The sequence below is a fragment of the Ooceraea biroi genome, chromosome 6 (assembly GCF_003672135.1).
Source record: "Ooceraea biroi isolate clonal line C1 chromosome 6, Obir_v5.4, whole genome shotgun sequence".
Classification (NCBI taxonomy): Eukaryota; Metazoa; Arthropoda; class Insecta; order Hymenoptera; family Formicidae; genus Ooceraea; species Ooceraea biroi.
This window is the reverse complement of record NC_039511.1, coordinates 8,822,892-8,840,841: the sequence shown is the minus strand read 5'-3', so window position 1 is coordinate 8,840,841 and position 17,950 is coordinate 8,822,892. Positions and strand designations below refer to the sequence as shown.

Sequence of the window (17,950 nt, the reverse complement as noted above, 5' to 3'; positions counted from 1 at the left end):
TCGGAACGAGCCCTCTAAAAATGGCTGCACAGATCCCATTGGCCTCTCCTCTCAAGTCACGAGGAGCCGACACCCCCCTCGTCGTCGTCGCCGTCATCGTCGTGTGCACATGTAAGCTTACACTTCGAGACGGTTGCCACGCGTCGGCTCGGCTCGGCTCGGCGCGGCTCAGCTTAGCTTCTCGGCTCCCTCGCGTAGCGCCTCGCCGCGCCAAATTTGTCTTTACCCGAAAATAGTCAGTCCCACGGCTGCCACCACATGGTGCGACTATTCCTGATCCAGACTCGAGTGATAACTTACCCGATTCTCCCTCTCTGTCTCACTTTTTCTTCTTCTCCTTCTTCTCTTCTTCATATTTGTGTTCTTACATGTACAAAGGCGTACATGTAATCCTTTGTGCATCCTGGCATCCAGAAACTAAAAGTGAATATTTGGGGTAAAAAACTTCGTTATGTATTATGTAAAACAGAATCTCCAACATCTTCGGTACCGTATTTCGGCTTTTTATTGATTTTACAGAATTTACAGTAAATTTAAAAAATTTTACTTAGCACTATTATATTAGATTTTTATCTAATTTAAATTTGGGGAAAATCAATTTTTTGCAAATTCAAGATTCTTGAAGTCCATTAGATCTATGAATTTGTTTTAGTGACATCACCGTATATGTAATTCGATATTTCTTTCTCGCGTAATCGAAAATTGACATGAGAAAAGTTGTAAGTGACAAAAATGCAAACAAGTTATCTGTTCAAGGCTCTTCATCTTCTTTTTATGTAATATAATTACTATATATATTATTATGTAAATATAATATTTCCATATTTCTTAAATACGTTCGTGAGTGAAATATTTGCACCTTATTATCCTTGACACTTACAGTTTTTTTATTCTAAAATGCAATTGTCTGAAGATGCACGATTACAATCGCGTTGACGTCACTCTTCGATTAAATGTCAACGATCGCACTTGATTCTCATGCGCCATGGGTTGGATTTTAAATCCGACGTAACAGTATGCCGTGATATTTCGGGGATGGAGGCATTTGGCAGCTGCCATTGGCGGACGAGCAGATGTCTTTAAATTCCGGTGAGGCCATGCCTGAGGCAGCCAGCTCGCGTGAAAACAAAGTTGCACCCCGACATTAATGTTGCGCCGCCGATCGTTAACGCGATTGTTATTGGCACCGATCGACGTCAATGACGATACACTCTCGCCGACGATGACGGCGACTCGGTCAGGCGCCGTTACCGGCGATCATAAGGACAGTACCGTAAATGCAGGGCGGTGTTACACGATCGCTCGTCGTGAGATTATTTATAGAAAGATACGCACGGCGATAACGGCTGCTGGCGAGCGGCCAGTGCTTCTACGATTTATTTAGTATCGCGCGGCGCAATTAATTTCAATTTTATACTTTACGTCGCCATCGATTACGTCGTTGACCGACCGCGCGACTACCGTGCGATCACTCGGCATCGGCATTACGCAATCGACGATCCCGAGTCTCTGCAGCGCGAATCCTCCTTCGGACTTTGCCGTCTCGATGGCCAACAGAAGTCGAGCGGACCCTCGTGAATGGAACCCGAGTTTCCAGTCAGCGCAAACTTGATCCCATTATTTTCGGAATTTCGCACGGCGTTGTCATCGCGATTTGCAATTCCGCCAAGAACGACTATGTGATACCAAAATACATCCCGGCGAACAACATCGCCGGACGAATCTCCAACTTCCAAGTGGCGCGAGTCCAACATTCGCCACGCGAAGCGGCAGCAAAATATATGGTAATAATTCTTGGTTGAAAAAGTTATCACGCTGCCTCTTCGGGAGCTCCGAGTTTCTTGCACCTGACACGTTCACGTTCTGCCTTCGGGATTCATTTTGCAGCGAAGCTCTGTAAAATTTTATTAGAACGCGCGGAAACTCGCGTCGCCCCCGCTGATTAATAGACTCCTCGAACATGATTGTTTTAGTTCCGACGACAAGTTCCCGCGGGACGAGTCTCATTGGCAATCAGCCGGCAGATCGAACTGGATAACGGTGATTAGAAAACTTCTCACCTAGCTTGCCTGGCACATCACGACACGTCTCACCCCGTGGTTAACAGTCTGCGGGAAAGCTCGTAAACCCTCGCGCAAGTTGGGCGTCCAACTTCTCTCCCCCGTGACATCAGCTGCTGACGCATCTGTCAACGACAGATTCCTCGACGAATTCGAAATCCATTTTTCCGCGGGGCGAAGTTTAACGGGGCTCCGCATATCTCGCACGTACGATAAACTTACGATGTCACTTTTACCGGGCGACTCTCCGAGATAGAGAACTTGGTCGCGACGGCCGACGCTGCGCCGTCTAAAATTACTGGCAGCCGAAGACATTGCATCCACGAAGTCGACGCGGTCCGCTGAGCCGTACGAAACGAGTCTACGCGTTAATGTTGCTCCTATTTTTGGCCGTCATCTTCGTCGTCGCCGTTGTCTTTGTTGTCTTCGTTGTCAACGTCAGCCTCATGACGGAGATGATTCTCGAAGACATAAGAAGAAAAACAAATGGATGAACGTCGCTGCTCTTTCCGATCTTGTACGTGCGCATTATTCAAAATGGATTTGCAAGATATAAACAAAATGTAATTCTGATATTTGATAAGCGTGACACAGTCACGTAAAAATGCATTATTTAGAGATAATGTTGGAACATTTATAAAATCTATTTCTTTTAATAACGATGCAGTGGTAATATGATATGTTGATACGTGGTAATCATGTTTTCTGATGTACAAAATTATTGCGCAGCAAGAAAAATGTATTACCTGTACTCGTGTCATTTCTACATGATGTGGATAACTTCGTGTATGCTGTCGGAACTTCTCGACCGCCGAGACAGAAAACGGATAATAAAATTTTAAAAATCTTCTTGCTCTCTCTCGCCCCTGTGCGTGGAGCAATACGGCATTTTCTGAAACACTTATGTATTTCTGCATAAAATCGAATTCCGCATTTATTTCATTTATATGTATGCCTGCGAATTGAGACTCGCCAAACTTCATAAAATCATAAAGAACAAAGAAATTACTCAAAGATTGATATCTATAGCTGCAAAACTTTTTATTGGAAGAAACGATTTCAGGTTCGTCACGAAACTCATAGTCTAGGAATTCGATACGTCCTTGTGATGCATCTATCGCCGGAGCGATTTAATGATTTTAACGTGCGAAGCGTTGCGGAGAATAATTAAAGAGGATGTTGTCCTCTCGTTTATACCTGGAGAGGGGAGGGAACTCTTTCCCTTAGCAGAGGCGCCGTCGCCTGTGTATCGGGTTACGAGTTCGTCGTTGAAAATAGCCTTTACTCGCGTACTAATGGCGGAGACTCGAAGTAACCCCGGCTGCTAGGTACACGACGAGGTCGAAAGCCGCACTCGCTTCCTCTCCGTCTCGCGGGAAGGTTGTCGGTCGATCGGTCGGCGCTGATGAAAGAAAACCGTGGCAAAATTCCGGAGAAAAGCAGGAGCGACCGCGACTCACCGATCCACTAATTATCGTCGTTAATTTAGCGCAGAAAATGGAACGTCGTCCGTGATCCATCTCGGATTTTCCGCGACTCTTCACGATTCTTCGACATCCCCGGGAAAAGTCACATTTGTTGAACAAAATGTACGCGCGAGTAATTTACATGCGAGTTCGATACGCCTTCAAAGAAATTTGCATTATCGTCCTGATATCGGGTATCTTGAATCAATAGAAGACGCAGCTCGCGTGTTGTATCGCGGGATCCGCAAGTTTCACCTTTTCTGTGTTCCTTGGAGGTTTACACGGATCTGGGTTTCAATTTTGACGAGAGAAACGTCTCCCCCCTTCTATTTCTTTCTCTCCCTCTTTCAAAATTCTTGAGAGAATATCGCCTTCCTGGCTCACGTTATATAGATTTTCCGGGGCATCCTGTATGCGAAAAAGCGGAAGCCGTGGCGGGAAGTTGGCGAAACGCAAGGAGAAAAACATAAAGGGCCCCGAAGGAAACCACTTTTCAGGCGTCTGAGAAACTCGAGGAAGAAACCTAGAAGCCACCCCCTTCCTGGTCACGGGGGTGGAACGTGCTTGCTTTTTGTCCCGTGACAAATCTACGTAACTTTATTCGAGAACGCCGCGCAAGAGAGGAGTTAATGCTGTTTGTCTCGCGAATTGCACGGCCAAAAAGTTCGCGAAACGCCGAAAACAGGGTGAGCTACTTGCAGAGCAGGCCGCGCCTCGTTTTGCCACCGGAAGTGAGCCAAGAATGGACGTATCCTCGATTACATCCGCGACGAAAATTCTTGTTTTTTTATCGTGATCATATTTTCTAACTTTCTTATTCTTGAATCGCCTTCAACTATCGAGAAAGATTTGCACTTGCACAATTTCCTTTTTCGTATATTTAAAGAATCAATTCGGACTAATTAATCGTGCTATTTAAAAGAGAAGCGTTTAATGGCAAAGCCGTGAATTTATTATAGAAATAAAAAAGCAAATTTATTACGGAAATATCTTTCCCTGCATTCTTTTTACTCGTGCATTCGCGCTGGCTTTCAAACTGCGAACGAGAAGGTTAATGGGGGATGGATTGATCGATTCAGCAAAATAGCGCGTTCACGCCGCGCCGGTGGCGGCCCGCACGAAGTTACAGGTGTATGCAGGAGCAAAAAACGCGCGTTTGCACGGATAAACTCTCGAGTGTGCATCCGCGCCGCGGGATTCGATATTGTCCGATGGAGATAAACGCTTTTTTTATGCGATACTTTCGTGTTTGACTTTCCAAAAGAGATGCGCGTTAGCGCGTCAAAACACGTAGATCCGAAAGTATTCGCAGCATCGCGCCGGGAACGCAGAGTTCGAATGGGATTCTAATTACAGCTCACGGTAAAATAGCATAATAAAATTTGATTTAACGTTTCACGTAATTTATTGCATCGCGAGAAAAGCAACAATAGCGACCCAGAAAAGCGCCGGGATTTTCTCAGAGCCGTGATATCCACTTTTTTGGGCCTTTTTCTTCATCTTCTCATCTCGTAGCCCTGGAGCCTCGCCAAAGCGCGAGAAACCGGAAGGATTGTTCGAACTAATGACAAGAGCGATTCAAAACACCGGATTATTATGGCCATTAAGATCGCAGGCTGCCTATCCTTTTCACTTTCGGGGAGGAGACAGAGACACGGGCTCTTTGAAACTCGGCACGAGCATTCCAGGCAGCGATTTAACGATGCAGTAAAACTTCCGCGAACTACGAGTTTAAGACGACAGCGCGAGCATTAATGGGCGTATTAATTAAGGGCGCGTTAATTCTGATATCGTTCGGGAACTTTCCGCATTACCTATTTGTGATTTCGTGCGTACTTTCTCGCGCAAGCGATCTTGAAACGCATTTAATGCGTTGTCCATCGTTGCGTGTTTTCAAACAGAAATTCCCAAATACAGGAAATTACTTGTAGATTACTCGGTGCTAAGTAATTTTAATCAGTCTTTGAAATGATTTTCTAACAACATTGTCTAGTATCAAATAGCGGCAATAACACAAACTCTAAACATTTGCTATTACGTAATTTGAGTGCAAGCTGTTAGATATAAATTTGTAAGGGATTGCATTCGGAATGCGGGCCGTGATTTTGCCATTTCGCGCAAGCCACCACGCGGGAAAGAATTATTGCAAAACGATAAGGGACAGAAGAAAAACTTGGACGCTCTTCATTCTCAAGTAAGAGCACGCTGACATACGGTTTTTGATGATAGCAATTGCGGAAAACATTCTTCTTTGTCATCTCAGAAGAAAGAATGAACCAAATGATAATAAACGCTAATCTTATTATCAGACTCTGAGGATTCTGCGAAGACAGTTTATTATATTACATTTTACGAGCGACGAGCGTGTATGTACACGCAAGTCTTCATGTTCCATCGAGGAGAAAATAGCCGAAATATCGCTGTGATGACGACAGAATTCGCTCGTAATCGAGTCGAACAGATCCTCGGATGGATGTGAATCTACGAGAAGACGGAGAGACGCGGGAGACGTAAACAGCCTCCAGCAGACGGGATATGTTTCAGTGCCAAAATATCTCTTCCTCGGCACCTACACCTTACGGTCGGCCGACTAAAGACGAATAGACATGTTTTCGTCGGAGGGATCGAATAAGCAGAATAAACGGGACGGACTCATTCACGAAAAACGCGGCGTCGCCAAGCGTCACCGTCGTCCGTCGTACTTCAGGCTCGGAATCATCTGTTTCTCCCTTTCTCTCTCTTTCTCTGTCTCGACCAAAAATTTCTCGCTCCTATTTCAAGCGTGCAGAAAAACAGAATCTATTCAAAAAATGATAAAAAATGACAAAATTAGGGGCGATCTCACCGATTTCAATGATCTTAACGGGTATTGTCAAGAATATGAACTTGACTAACTTGGAAAAAGTTAACGAACGTCGTTCGTTGTTTATTACAAAAAGTTATAAACGATTAAAGATAAATAGTGAAATTTTAATACTTATCCATAAATTAAAGATAATGCATTGTTTTCATTGTTTTAATAAATAAATAAAATTATTTTAGTACACGCTGTAAGATATATTGAATTTCAAAAATATTATAAAAATACGAGTGCAGATATTTTAAAGAGATTACGAGTGCAACAAAATTGTAGTTCTTCAGTGATATTGCTGAATGTCAGTGCAATCATTACAAAATTACCTTTTTTAAAAAAGGTAAAAAAAGGCGTCAAAATATACGCGCAAAAACGAACTTCATAAAACTGTTTTAATCATATTTTGGTTTCATAAAAATGTTTTTTTAAAAAAAATAGTAAAATCAGAAAATTGCACCAAGTAGAAGATACGCAAAAACGAACTAGATAAAACTCAGAAGAAATAAAGGAGATAATAATATAAAGCAAACAAATTTAATACAAATATTTTATTCAAAAACCTTGGCGCGGCTAAGTATTATGAGTGCATTTTTAGATCATAAATCTGTGTCAAAAGGTGTTTATTTCGTTGGCATTTTATTTGTTTATTTTTGTTCGTAAACCATTTAAATCGGGCTACAATTAATGGAAGTGTCCAAACTCATTCGCAGTTTTTGTTAAGCTACCTTTTTTGCAGAGAATCGCAGTTTTACGGAAGTGTTAGGATTCGCGTTACTTGTTTTGCACAAAGATTTAATTACATGTGTTTTGCGATGCGAGAGATGCAGAACGCGAGTAAAGCTTAATTTCGATCGTGATTACGTGAAGCAAATAAAGATAATAGCAGTAACGTATTAATTTGCGCTAACGGCCGACATTAATAATGATAGTACTAATAATATTCGCGGTAGCGTAAACAACGTTCGTTAATAATCTCGATGTACGAGCACTGGACGAAGAGGTGCACCGTGATAGAAGCAGTTGCCGTACTTCATATAGCGTACCCAATATGGAATTATGGCATTAAGAAATAAACAAGGAAGAAAATTGCGGACACACTTCAAAAGTATGAAAGTATATAACTATCAAATAACTAAAAATAATTGAAAATCTCATTCGAAAGGGATTGCGAAACAAACTCAAAGGCCAAAAAGCGTTGAAAAATGTTACAAGGAGAACGTAGGAACAAAATATGAGAGTAATTTCGATAAATGTTGAGATTAGGGGCAACCTTGCTATCTTTAATTATTCATAAGTTTGTAATAAACACGCAACGAGCAACGGCTAAAACTTTTTGCAAGTTAATCAGAGCCTTCACATTATATGTTAAAGTCATTGAAACCGGTGCGGTTGCCCCAAATTTTACCGTTTACCGTAGTTTCAGCTGCCCGTCAAATTTCACATGATTTGCCATGATCTGCCGCGTTTCGCGAATCCTTCGATCGCGATAGAATTTAACCGTCTGGGAATTGAATTTTCCATTTCGACGATTACTGTTCGCCTGTCCTCTAGATCCGCCCCTGCATTATGGGCATGGAGAATGAGCCCGTCGCGCCCTTCCCACCCCCGGTCTGAATTAAAATAGCCGACGAGTGCAGCGATCACGGGTGACCTACCCCGCTGGTGCACCTGCGACTCGTCTAGCGGTGCTATCGCCGTCATATTTTATGCCGAAGTTATTTCCATCGCCGCGGGAAAGTTCCACCGGCCTCAGACCCTGCATGTCCCCTCCCCGCCCCATTTTGCAATAACTTTTAAAGGAGCCTGGAATTAATATAGTTTTTTTAAGGGAAGGCTGCGCATACTTGCTCGGCCGCGGTCGCTTTCTCTTTTGCTCTTACGTTTAAATATTGAACGCATAAATTATGCGACTTCGCTCGATCGATCGAATTATTTCCTTCCTCTCTCTCTCTCTCGCTCTTTCTCTCTCGCTCTCTCTCTCTCTCTCTCTCTCTCTCTCTCGCTCTTTCTCTCTCTCTCTCTCTCTCGCTCTTTCTCTCTCGCTCTCTCTCTCTCTCTCTCGATCTCGCTCTCTCTCTCTCTCTCGTTTTTTTCCGGCCTTTCTACGTAACTTCTTTTCTTCTCTTTTTTCGACATTGTCGGTATCTTTTTTCTGATATGTAATTTTTTCATTGTTTTACATCGCAAATCTTGTGTGCATGCGATCGCTGTTTTTCTCGTGTCAACACTTTTCTTTCGATTCATCTTTATACTTGATGCGAGGCTTCCCGCCTCATCCCGTCAACTGGTCTGCTTATCCGCGTACTGTGTTTACAGAAGCTACTTTATCGCCCTCGTAAATTTGCACTTTGCCTCATGCACCTTCTGGAGCAATATGCATGTCTAAACAGGAATTATATACATGTTTTTCACAAGAATTAACGCTTCCAGGATATAAATACAAATACATTATCAGTACAATTACGGTATCAGCCAAGGCAATCAAAATGCAATTTAAATAGATTATTACACTGTTAGAAGTCACTGTGTGAATATCACACACTTTATCGCGCGTGATGTGTGTCCGCCGTTTTAAGACGTCTATAAGTGTGTGAATTTTTCACGCATGTATGAGTGTTTTACTTTATTAGCGTGTGTGATTTTTCATACTGATGGAGGTGTGTGACTTATTGGTGTGTGTGACTTTTCATAAGGCTGGAAGTGTGTGACTTACAAGGAAAGTCTCTCATATTAGGTGTCCTCTTCGATTTTAATAAAACTTGGAAGGTTTGTAGAGCAGGACAAAATATTTGTAATTTTTTATTGGCAACCGAACATGTTTAAGGGGTAAAATCAGCCCTCAAAAATTTAGATTTTCGAAGGTTGCAGGTTTTATTCCTTAAACATGTTTGATTGTCAATAAGAAGAAATACGAATATTTTTGATCCTTTTACAAATCTACCAAGTTTCATTAAAATCGGAGAGGAATACCTAATATGAGAGACTTTCCTTGTAAGTTACACTTCCAGCCCTATGAAAAGTTACACACACCAATAAGTCACAGACCTGAAAGACCATCCTTCTTAGTAACCTATGAAAAAGTGCAGTAAATGTTATAATACATTTGTTCCATCGTTTTCAATTTAACACAACAATTATCACAGACTAAGCCTTACTACTTATTGACTTTATAATTTGTCTTTAATCACTACTGGAACACATTAGCAACAAATTATAAGCAGGCAAAATAATTATCGCTCGGCACAAGAGCCTGTTTGCCGCCATAAGTTCGCGCGACTGTTTGCGTTGCTAGGTGATTCGTAATATATTTTCGATAAGGTGTATAATATTCACACAGTGCTTCTAACTGTGTAGTGTGTGACTGGTCAGTGCGTGTGACTTTTTTCAATATGTGTTATATTCACACATATAGAAACATTACACATATGTGAATACTACGGTGTTTGACTATTTTATGCATCATTGGGTGTTTGACTAAATTCATACATTGAGGTGTGTGATTTTTACACATTCTCTAGCCTATTTTACACGTGCACCTTCAGACGCAAGTGCATGATGTTTAAAAATCATGCATCAAATATGTGTAACGCATTAATATTCACATATTTTAAATGTGTAACGTGTTAATATTCACACATGTGTAACAGATCAACTTCTAACAGTGTAATTTATTGAATATTAATTGCTACTAAAACTTGAAGAATATTGAATGTTATCTCAACAAACAAGAGCTGTACATTTATTTATCGGGAGACCTAATTTTGAGCGTACTGTTCTTGTTATATCGCGATACACATTTTCTCACTCTTTTACCCTCCGGTTTTCATTGACACCCTCGTTCTCCAGTATGCACTGCGCCGTGACTCCGTCCACCGATGTGAGACGTTTCAACCCCGCGACGTCCAAACTCCGCGAATAGAATTAGTTGATAGTTGTGATTTAGTTTTGGTTCGATTACCTGGCCTCCTCTTCTCGGTGCTCGAAACCCCCCTTTCCCTCGACATACTAAGCCCCGGCTTCGGGTGCCGACTAATCCTTTCAGAGGTACTACCCTCCGGGAATTTCAATTTTCGTCACGGCGACGGCTGCGAGATTTCATTAACCCTTAACCCTGCCAGGATGAGCTTTTTCACATATATGCATATATTCAAGAAATAATGAATTTTATCAAATATCGCATTTATTTTTAATAAAAACTCACGTGCAATTGAATTGAGCACGATAAGATAAGAAAACATTAGCATACAGTTTCGACGCTATTATTTTATTGTAAACCCTTATTACAAAAACGCGCGAGATTGTAAATTAATTAATACAATATAATGACGTCAGGAAATACGAGACGATGCAAATACGCATTTGAATGAAGTCACGAGAATGTAAACGCGAGAGTGGTGCGCGTAAATTCTGTCGTCCGGTTGTTCACCTTCTTCGAGTTTTCCATCAATTGATTTATCGATATTTACGGGAATACACTGTCCGAAACGTCTCACGAAAAACTCGAAGACGCTCGTCGGAGAAATAGCGTCGTAGAGTATCGGCCACCTTGGCAACATGCGAGATCGGCGGAAAACACATCGCAGAGAGGAGAAACGAAATTAAAAGGACCGCGGAGCACTTTGAGAGGTTCCTTGCTTAATCCGGATCTAACTTCCGGTATTCGGTACTCACGGGAAATTCCAATTTTCGTCGGACACTTCGCCGATGAAGTTTCGCGAGACGCGATGGTGTAGCGTTGGGCTCCTTTACCTCCACTCTCCCCCCTGCCTCACTCCCCTCTCGCGCGAGAGAAAAAAAGAGATTTGGATTTTTCGCTCGAAAGTTTTCTGCGGATCGTGCCGCGCAAAAAGAGGAAATAAAATAAGAAGAAAAAGAAGCAAACGAGCACGAACAGTACGCGTTGAGATACAGAGGGAAGGGAGGGGGAGAAGACAGGCACCGCTATCGGGAGCACCGGACCTTTCCATGGGTGCGCCAACTCCGATAGAGGCGTCCGGAAATTGCGTCACGGTAGTGGCCAACGTTCCTCATCGTTTCTGCATATTAGAGCGCATCCATCCTCCCTGCCCCTGCCTGCGGCCTTCTGTCACCCACGAACGGACATCGCTGATTCGACCCGGCCGTACGCTCCTTCCTGGTTCACCAAGAATCTACCGAATTTGCGGAATTTAAATACCGAGAGCTTCCCGATGCGGAGAGTGCTCTTATGTAATAATAATAAAATATAGTAATAGCGCGACGATGGCATCGAATTTTGCCGCGTTACTCATGGATATATCTGCATGCAAAAATGTCGACGGTTGAGTTTCAAATTGAAATTTTATTGCACAAAGTTTGTCTATATTATTGAAATTTCTGTCGTTATACAAAAAGTTCCACGAAAGTTAGGTAACGCGCAAGATTTTCTATGAAACAACGACAGCTGTAGCATTTAACACGTTACGCGTGAACACAAGCTGTATATTTATTGCACAGAAACACATCTGTCACATCCGGCGGACGAAAAGAATTGAAAAACCAGATTATAGAATGCAAATTTTAGTTTATTCATATTTTTTCCGAAGAAGGAAAGAATTTGCTGTCACCGAATATTAGAGGCTAATTTATCTCGTGCGCGATCGACGGGCGGGGATCGAGGTGCGGCACGAAAATTGCAGCTTTATTTATTGCACGGAGTTTTGATCGAATCGGATGACGCGCGAATGACTGATAGGAAATCCGAACACTTCGGGACCGCCTGGCGAGGAGCGAGGAGTGCCGCCGCCGGGCAAACGAAAGGGAAGATAAATGGAATTCCGCCGGAATTCCGCGGGGTTGCGGCGGATAAATGTTTTAGAAACTCGGAGCCCTCGTGCTATCTCAGTAATCCATCGGCGAGTGTCTCGAGAAGACTTCTTCTCGCACCCGCCGAAATCGCAGCTTCCGATTTGTCCGTGAACGCCAAATGAACGCTCTCGATCGAGAGGATCCATTATCTTCTGCTCAAAAGAGCAGTAATCGATGGAAAAAATTGGATTCGTGATACTTTTAGGGCATTATTCTGAGAAGCCTTCAATCTACACATCTATTATTTCTTCAAGTCAGGGAAGACGTATGAATATCAAGTATCTTGTCTGTCTCTGGTAATAAAATGAAGATTAATAGCTTACTTAGGGAAATGAAAAGACACAAGACGGGACATGACAACAATAATGATGAGAAATAAAAGCAAAGTATTACCGATACATAACAAGGTAATAGGCCGCAAAGAGTGATCGATCAAAAAGCAGAAGTAACTAAAGAATGAAACGGATCAGTGACCGTATGCTCTTATTGGGCAGATGGAGAGGGGGATTCGAGCAGGCATCTCGACATCATGATCGATTGGAAATACAATATAAGCAGCACAAAGAAGTATCTGTTGATTCTATCTTGAGTGTGCATGGAACACTCTTATATGGCAGAGATAAAAAAACTGTAATATTTTTCTCGTGTAAGAAGATACATTGCTTTTTATTTGTAATTACTGTTTTTCCCAATATATCATATGATAATTCAAACTTCACTTTCTATTTCTCTCTGACATGTTACTTTTCCATCTCATTCTATCTGAACCCGAACCAAGTCCCCCATTCCTTCGATCATTACTGTTTACCAGCGAAACACATTTGATCAGTGATACCCTCGCGCGATTAATCCATCGATGATTCCCAGTCGGAACAATTTCGCGTTTCAACAATGACTAATCACGTGGAATTGTTTCCGGCGCGCGGTTCACTCTCGACTCACCGTGGTCGCTTCTCAAGAGAGCTCATTCCCTCTCTCTCTCTCTCTCTTTCGCTCTTTCGCTCTTCATTCGCGCTCGGCCTCGAAAATCCTCTCGATATCACTCGCGGTGAGCTCGGGACGAATCGCGCAGCTGCGGCGAATACCGAAATAATCGCGAATTCGCGTAACGCTATATTTAGCGAAGCGGCGCGAGCGGAACGATTCCGCATGCGATCGCGCGTGTTTCGCCCGCTCCGACGAGATTGCTCCGCCGCGGGACGGTGAATACGGAATATCAGGAGCGCGAAAATCGATCATCGGCGAGTCCGATCGCCGACGACGGAGAGGAGGCCTCTCCTCTCGTCTTCCAAATCCTCTCGGCGGCGACGCACGCTGCCGCACGCGCGTGCTCGCGCGCGTTGTCATTGCACACGTCCGTGTCAATTATATTTAGCGTGTCGCCGCGTGATCTCACTGACTCACTGCACGTCCGCGGACGATACGCGGGAGACGAGAGCCCAGCCTCTCGTCGGAACAGAGACACGCGTGTTCTTGCGCTCTCGTGCATCGGGTTCTCGGTAGAGAATACCACGCGATGATGCCACGGCCGTCGCTGACTCACTAAATGCTCGATATATGCGTGAGCGATTCGCGCGTGCGAAGCGAGCCCGATTCGCGCGGCCGCTCGCTCGCGTCGACTCAACATTTATTCCGAGTCGGTTTGTAATCCCTAAAGTCGATGACGTCCAGGAGAAGATATGGAAGCTGCCTGTGATCCGTCCGATGCAATCGAAAAGCTCACCAAATTCCATCCAAATTAAAAATACTATAAAAAAGCCGATTATAAAAAGAATTAAAGATTTTGACGAAATTATTATAATTAATTAAAAAATTAATTAAAAACCAGTGAATTCTAGATCTTTGTTGAGAAATGATGAAACATTTGTACGAAGACATCAGAGACTGCAAGACTGTCCGTTATTTTGGTGGATTTCCAACATTCCTGATCTTTGTTATTAGTTAATCCAATGCCAAGATATGATAATAAATGGTGACTTAAGATCGCAATGATTGAGTGCAATCTAACATGACGGTGACGCTGATGATATCGATATAGTTGTAACACGGCGAACGATGGTTCATTGATGCCAATAAACGAATAGAGACGTTGACTGGCACTTATGCGTCTGTCGTCGTCGGGAAATTAATCCCAGCAATAATATCACGCGCGATACGTAAGTGAAGCGAAGTATTTATGCGGTTCGGGCGATGATTGCACGACAAATTCCGTCTTTCTGCACGACGACGAAACGAGATTAAACCGGAAACTGACAGGACGGTAATAACCGAGGCATCGCTCGCGCGACACTTGTTTCTATTTATTACATCGCACGAGACTGCCGCTGTAATTGCGATAATTATCGACGGCATTAAATCAACGTCTTCTGACACGCGAGCAAGTTCCTACGCAAATACCCAACGAATTCGCAGGATGAAGCAATAAATCGTCCTTTTCCAGTGACATTGGGATTTTTGGACAAGAAAAGCCGGTTTTGAAATATATGGTTAAAAATATATGGAGCGAGCTATATTTTTAGTAGATAGTATTGCAGAGAAGAGCTCGCATTTTTCTTCATATTTTCCTAACTAAATTTACGATAAAAATGTAATTTGGTACCTCTGTGAGAGAGACCTGTAACAAATGTCGCATAATATTATTTTATAAATTATTTTATCAAATCAATTTGGTGAAATAATTACAAATTATAAGCAATCGGGCAACCGTGCAGATTTAATATACACGACATCCATTATTTGAAAAATACAGAGCGCGTATTTTTTAATCACTCTGGACAATTGACCGGAGTAAGCCGAGCGATTTTAATTGTTACATTATTCCAAACGTTTTGATCGCAATTATTTCGGCACAAGCCGCGAGAATTAAAGTGAGGAAGGAGAAGAGAGAAAAAAAACAGGAGTGCAACAGCAGTGGTGCATCGTGAGCGAGGGGATGAAATCGCGCGACCGCTTAATGACGCAATAAAATCCGCGCGCGGCATCGATGTCGGCCTCGCGAGCACCCCGGACATAATTGGCAAAGTAATCGATTTATAGTTATTAACGCGGTAACGGTAACATTCGCGACCATTTGCATATTCATGACAAGGAGAGTCGGCTTCGGCGACGATTCACGGCTGCCGCCGCGGGTCGAGATGCTGCAATCGCGCTTGGATGCAAAACGCGTGTCCCTTAAACCGCGCTAATGAAAAACGACGCCAGTTCCGCCTCGTAAAAATTTTCATGACCCCCCACAAAGCGAGAGCCGCGACAGAACGACGATCTCCGCAGCATCATCACGAATTTCACGCAAATACCATTTGCCTCCGTGTGATATCGTACGAATACGTTTATTCTGTTCGATACACGAGCATTTTCATTAATAATTTTTATTAATAAATCGTTATTTATTTGTAAAGTGGTAAAATTGTTAACATTATGAATGACAAATGACAAACTGCTAAATTATAATTAGTATTCTTTTTGCTTATTGCATTATATGTAACGTTGCTTACGAAACAAATTCTTTTTTTTATTAAAAAATATCTTTTTTATTTTGCTGAAATTCAACCTTGGCATTAATCGTTATCTGTTTTGACAATATGAAGATCGTGGGTCTAATTACTGAAATTTCCACAGAAAGCTAGGGTCAGATCGCGATTAATAGTTTCCGCGAAATCGTGGTATAACCGGCGAGGTATTTCTCTAAAAGATGGGCAAGGAAACGCGAGAAGGTCTCCTAAGCCGTTTGCAAGACCTCTCGAAACATATGCAGGCGTCAGATACGTGACGAAACACATGCGTGTCCGTCATGCCCCAGCAGCGGCTACCGCCTCGAGGAGGTCCCCCTCAGAGGCCCCGTCGAGGAGAACAGCTGTCCCCGTCTCTCTTGTCGTCTTACTATGGGGTCCTGCCATGGCGAGTAGTTAGAAATACATGCGAGATACACGGAAGTATTAACGAAGCAGTTAACGAGGAAATGCGGAATTGCGCCTCTCCAATGTGCTGTAAAACTACGTGAATATAAAGAATATAAGAAAAAATAATTTATTATACGTCCTCGACAAAATTCTGAACCATACCATATGCAAATTGTACGGTACAGCACATTAAAATATAATTATTTGAAAATGAGAATAGAGGGAAATAATTAAATATATGTATATGCGTGCAAAATAAAAACCATGCATACCTCCATGAACATGCCATCGTACTCCCAAAAGAGACGTGGAACTTTATTAGGATGGCTTGTTATGAAAAATAATTGAAACCGAAACGTTTTGCAAGCGTGATGAAAATGAATTTTCTTGAACATCAACGAAAAACGCAATTACGGCTTTTCGCATTAATTTTCGCGTTTTTGCCTGATTTCAGCGCGATGCGGGTGCTCTTGTCCAAACTGCCGCGACCCTGGATCGTCGACGAGAAGAAGGACGATGGTTACACGGCCCTTCATCTGGCTGCTCTCAACAATCACGTGGAGGTAGCCGAACAACTGGCACGCGCCGGGAAAGCTGACCTGGACCTGCAGAATGTGAATTTGCAGACCGCCCTGCACCTGGCAGTCGAGCGTCAGCACACGCAAATCGTCCGGGTACGTTAGTTTTCAGAAAAGCACACGCAAATTGCTTGTTCTAACTTGAATCTTTGAAATAATTGTGGAAATCATATTAGTAACATTTAAATTTCTCGCAAATAATATCCGATAATTATGAAATAAATTTCTTTGCTTTAATACCTAATAAAGATAATTATAGAGTCGCTATTCTTCTCTGAAAGTTAACTTGGTGTAACTTGGTGTAACCGAATACTAATGCCAGTTCATTCGATCGCAGTTGTTGGTTCGCGAAGGTGCGAATCTGAATGTCGCCGATAAGGATGGGGATACGCCTTTGCACGAGGCTCTTCGACATCATACGTTGTCGCAGCTGCGGCAACTGCAGGACGTGCAGGACGTTGGACGGTTGCTAATGGGTCTAGGCACCCAGGGCCAGGATAAGAAGAGTAGCTCCTTCATCGCTTGCTACTTGGCGGCGCACGGCGCCGATCTAGAGCTGAAGAACAAAAAGGGTCAGACTCCCTTGGATCTCTGCCCCGACCCGAATCTCTGCAAGACCCTCACTAACTGCCACAAGGACAAGGAATCGTCAGTATCTGAAAAAAGAAATGGAGAAGCATCTGCGCTCTCTGATTCTTTACCTTATTTTATGCAGATTTTTAAAAGCTTTCTTATTAAAAATATAAAAAATATATAAAGATATTAAATATAAAAAGCCGAGCATTTCTTAGAGATATCGTTTACTATTTCCGTAAGATCATTACATCTTCCGACATCATATTCGCCAACGTGCAACGTGTTTTTCCAGACACGACATCGAGGCCGCCGTCCCGTCCGCGGCGATCGACGAATGCCTCGTGTGTTCGGATGGAAAAAGAGAGATGTTTTTCAGCCCTTGCGGACATGTGGCTTGTTGCAACGCGTGTGCACCGAGAGTGAAAAAATGCCTGATCTGCCGTGAAAACGTCTTTTCTCGAATAAAAGTAAGATTACCACTGACGCTATCATCGCACCTTTCTACGCTGTTCAAAACAGCATTCATTCATCCTCAACGCTTATTTTTTGCTCATTCTTTCTTGCTTTTTACTACCACGAGTGTCAAATAAAATGTTATATTTCTATCGCAATACACAATATGAAAAGTCTGGAAACTCCGAAGCTCCTAAGTTTTCGCGTGTTCTACCCGCGAATGCAATAACGGGCATTT

The 17,950-nt window shown here is 42.8% G+C and overlaps 1 protein-coding gene and 1 long non-coding RNA gene across 2 annotated transcripts in view; one reads left to right on the top strand and one right to left on the bottom strand.

The window, feature by feature from the left end:
• LOC105280806 (E3 ubiquitin-protein ligase MIB1) overlaps window positions 1-17,950 on the top strand; it is a 357,459-nt gene that overhangs the window by 337,226 nt on the left and 2,283 nt on the right. Inside the window, exons 10-12 of the mRNA XM_011341617.2 lie at window positions 16,560-16,779; window positions 17,021-17,331; window positions 17,552-17,726. Coding sequence (XP_011339919.1) covers window positions 16,560-16,779; window positions 17,021-17,331; window positions 17,552-17,726 — 706 coding nt within the window. The remainder of the gene's footprint in view (window positions 1-16,559; window positions 16,780-17,020; window positions 17,332-17,551; window positions 17,727-17,950) is intronic.
• On the bottom strand, window positions 10,543-14,513 carry LOC105280804. The gene is made up of 2 exons (XR_894184.3): window positions 13,149-14,513; window positions 10,543-11,530 (listed from the first exon to the last, which is right to left on the bottom strand). It is a non-coding gene; the product is annotated as an uncharacterized LOC105280804 (long non-coding RNA).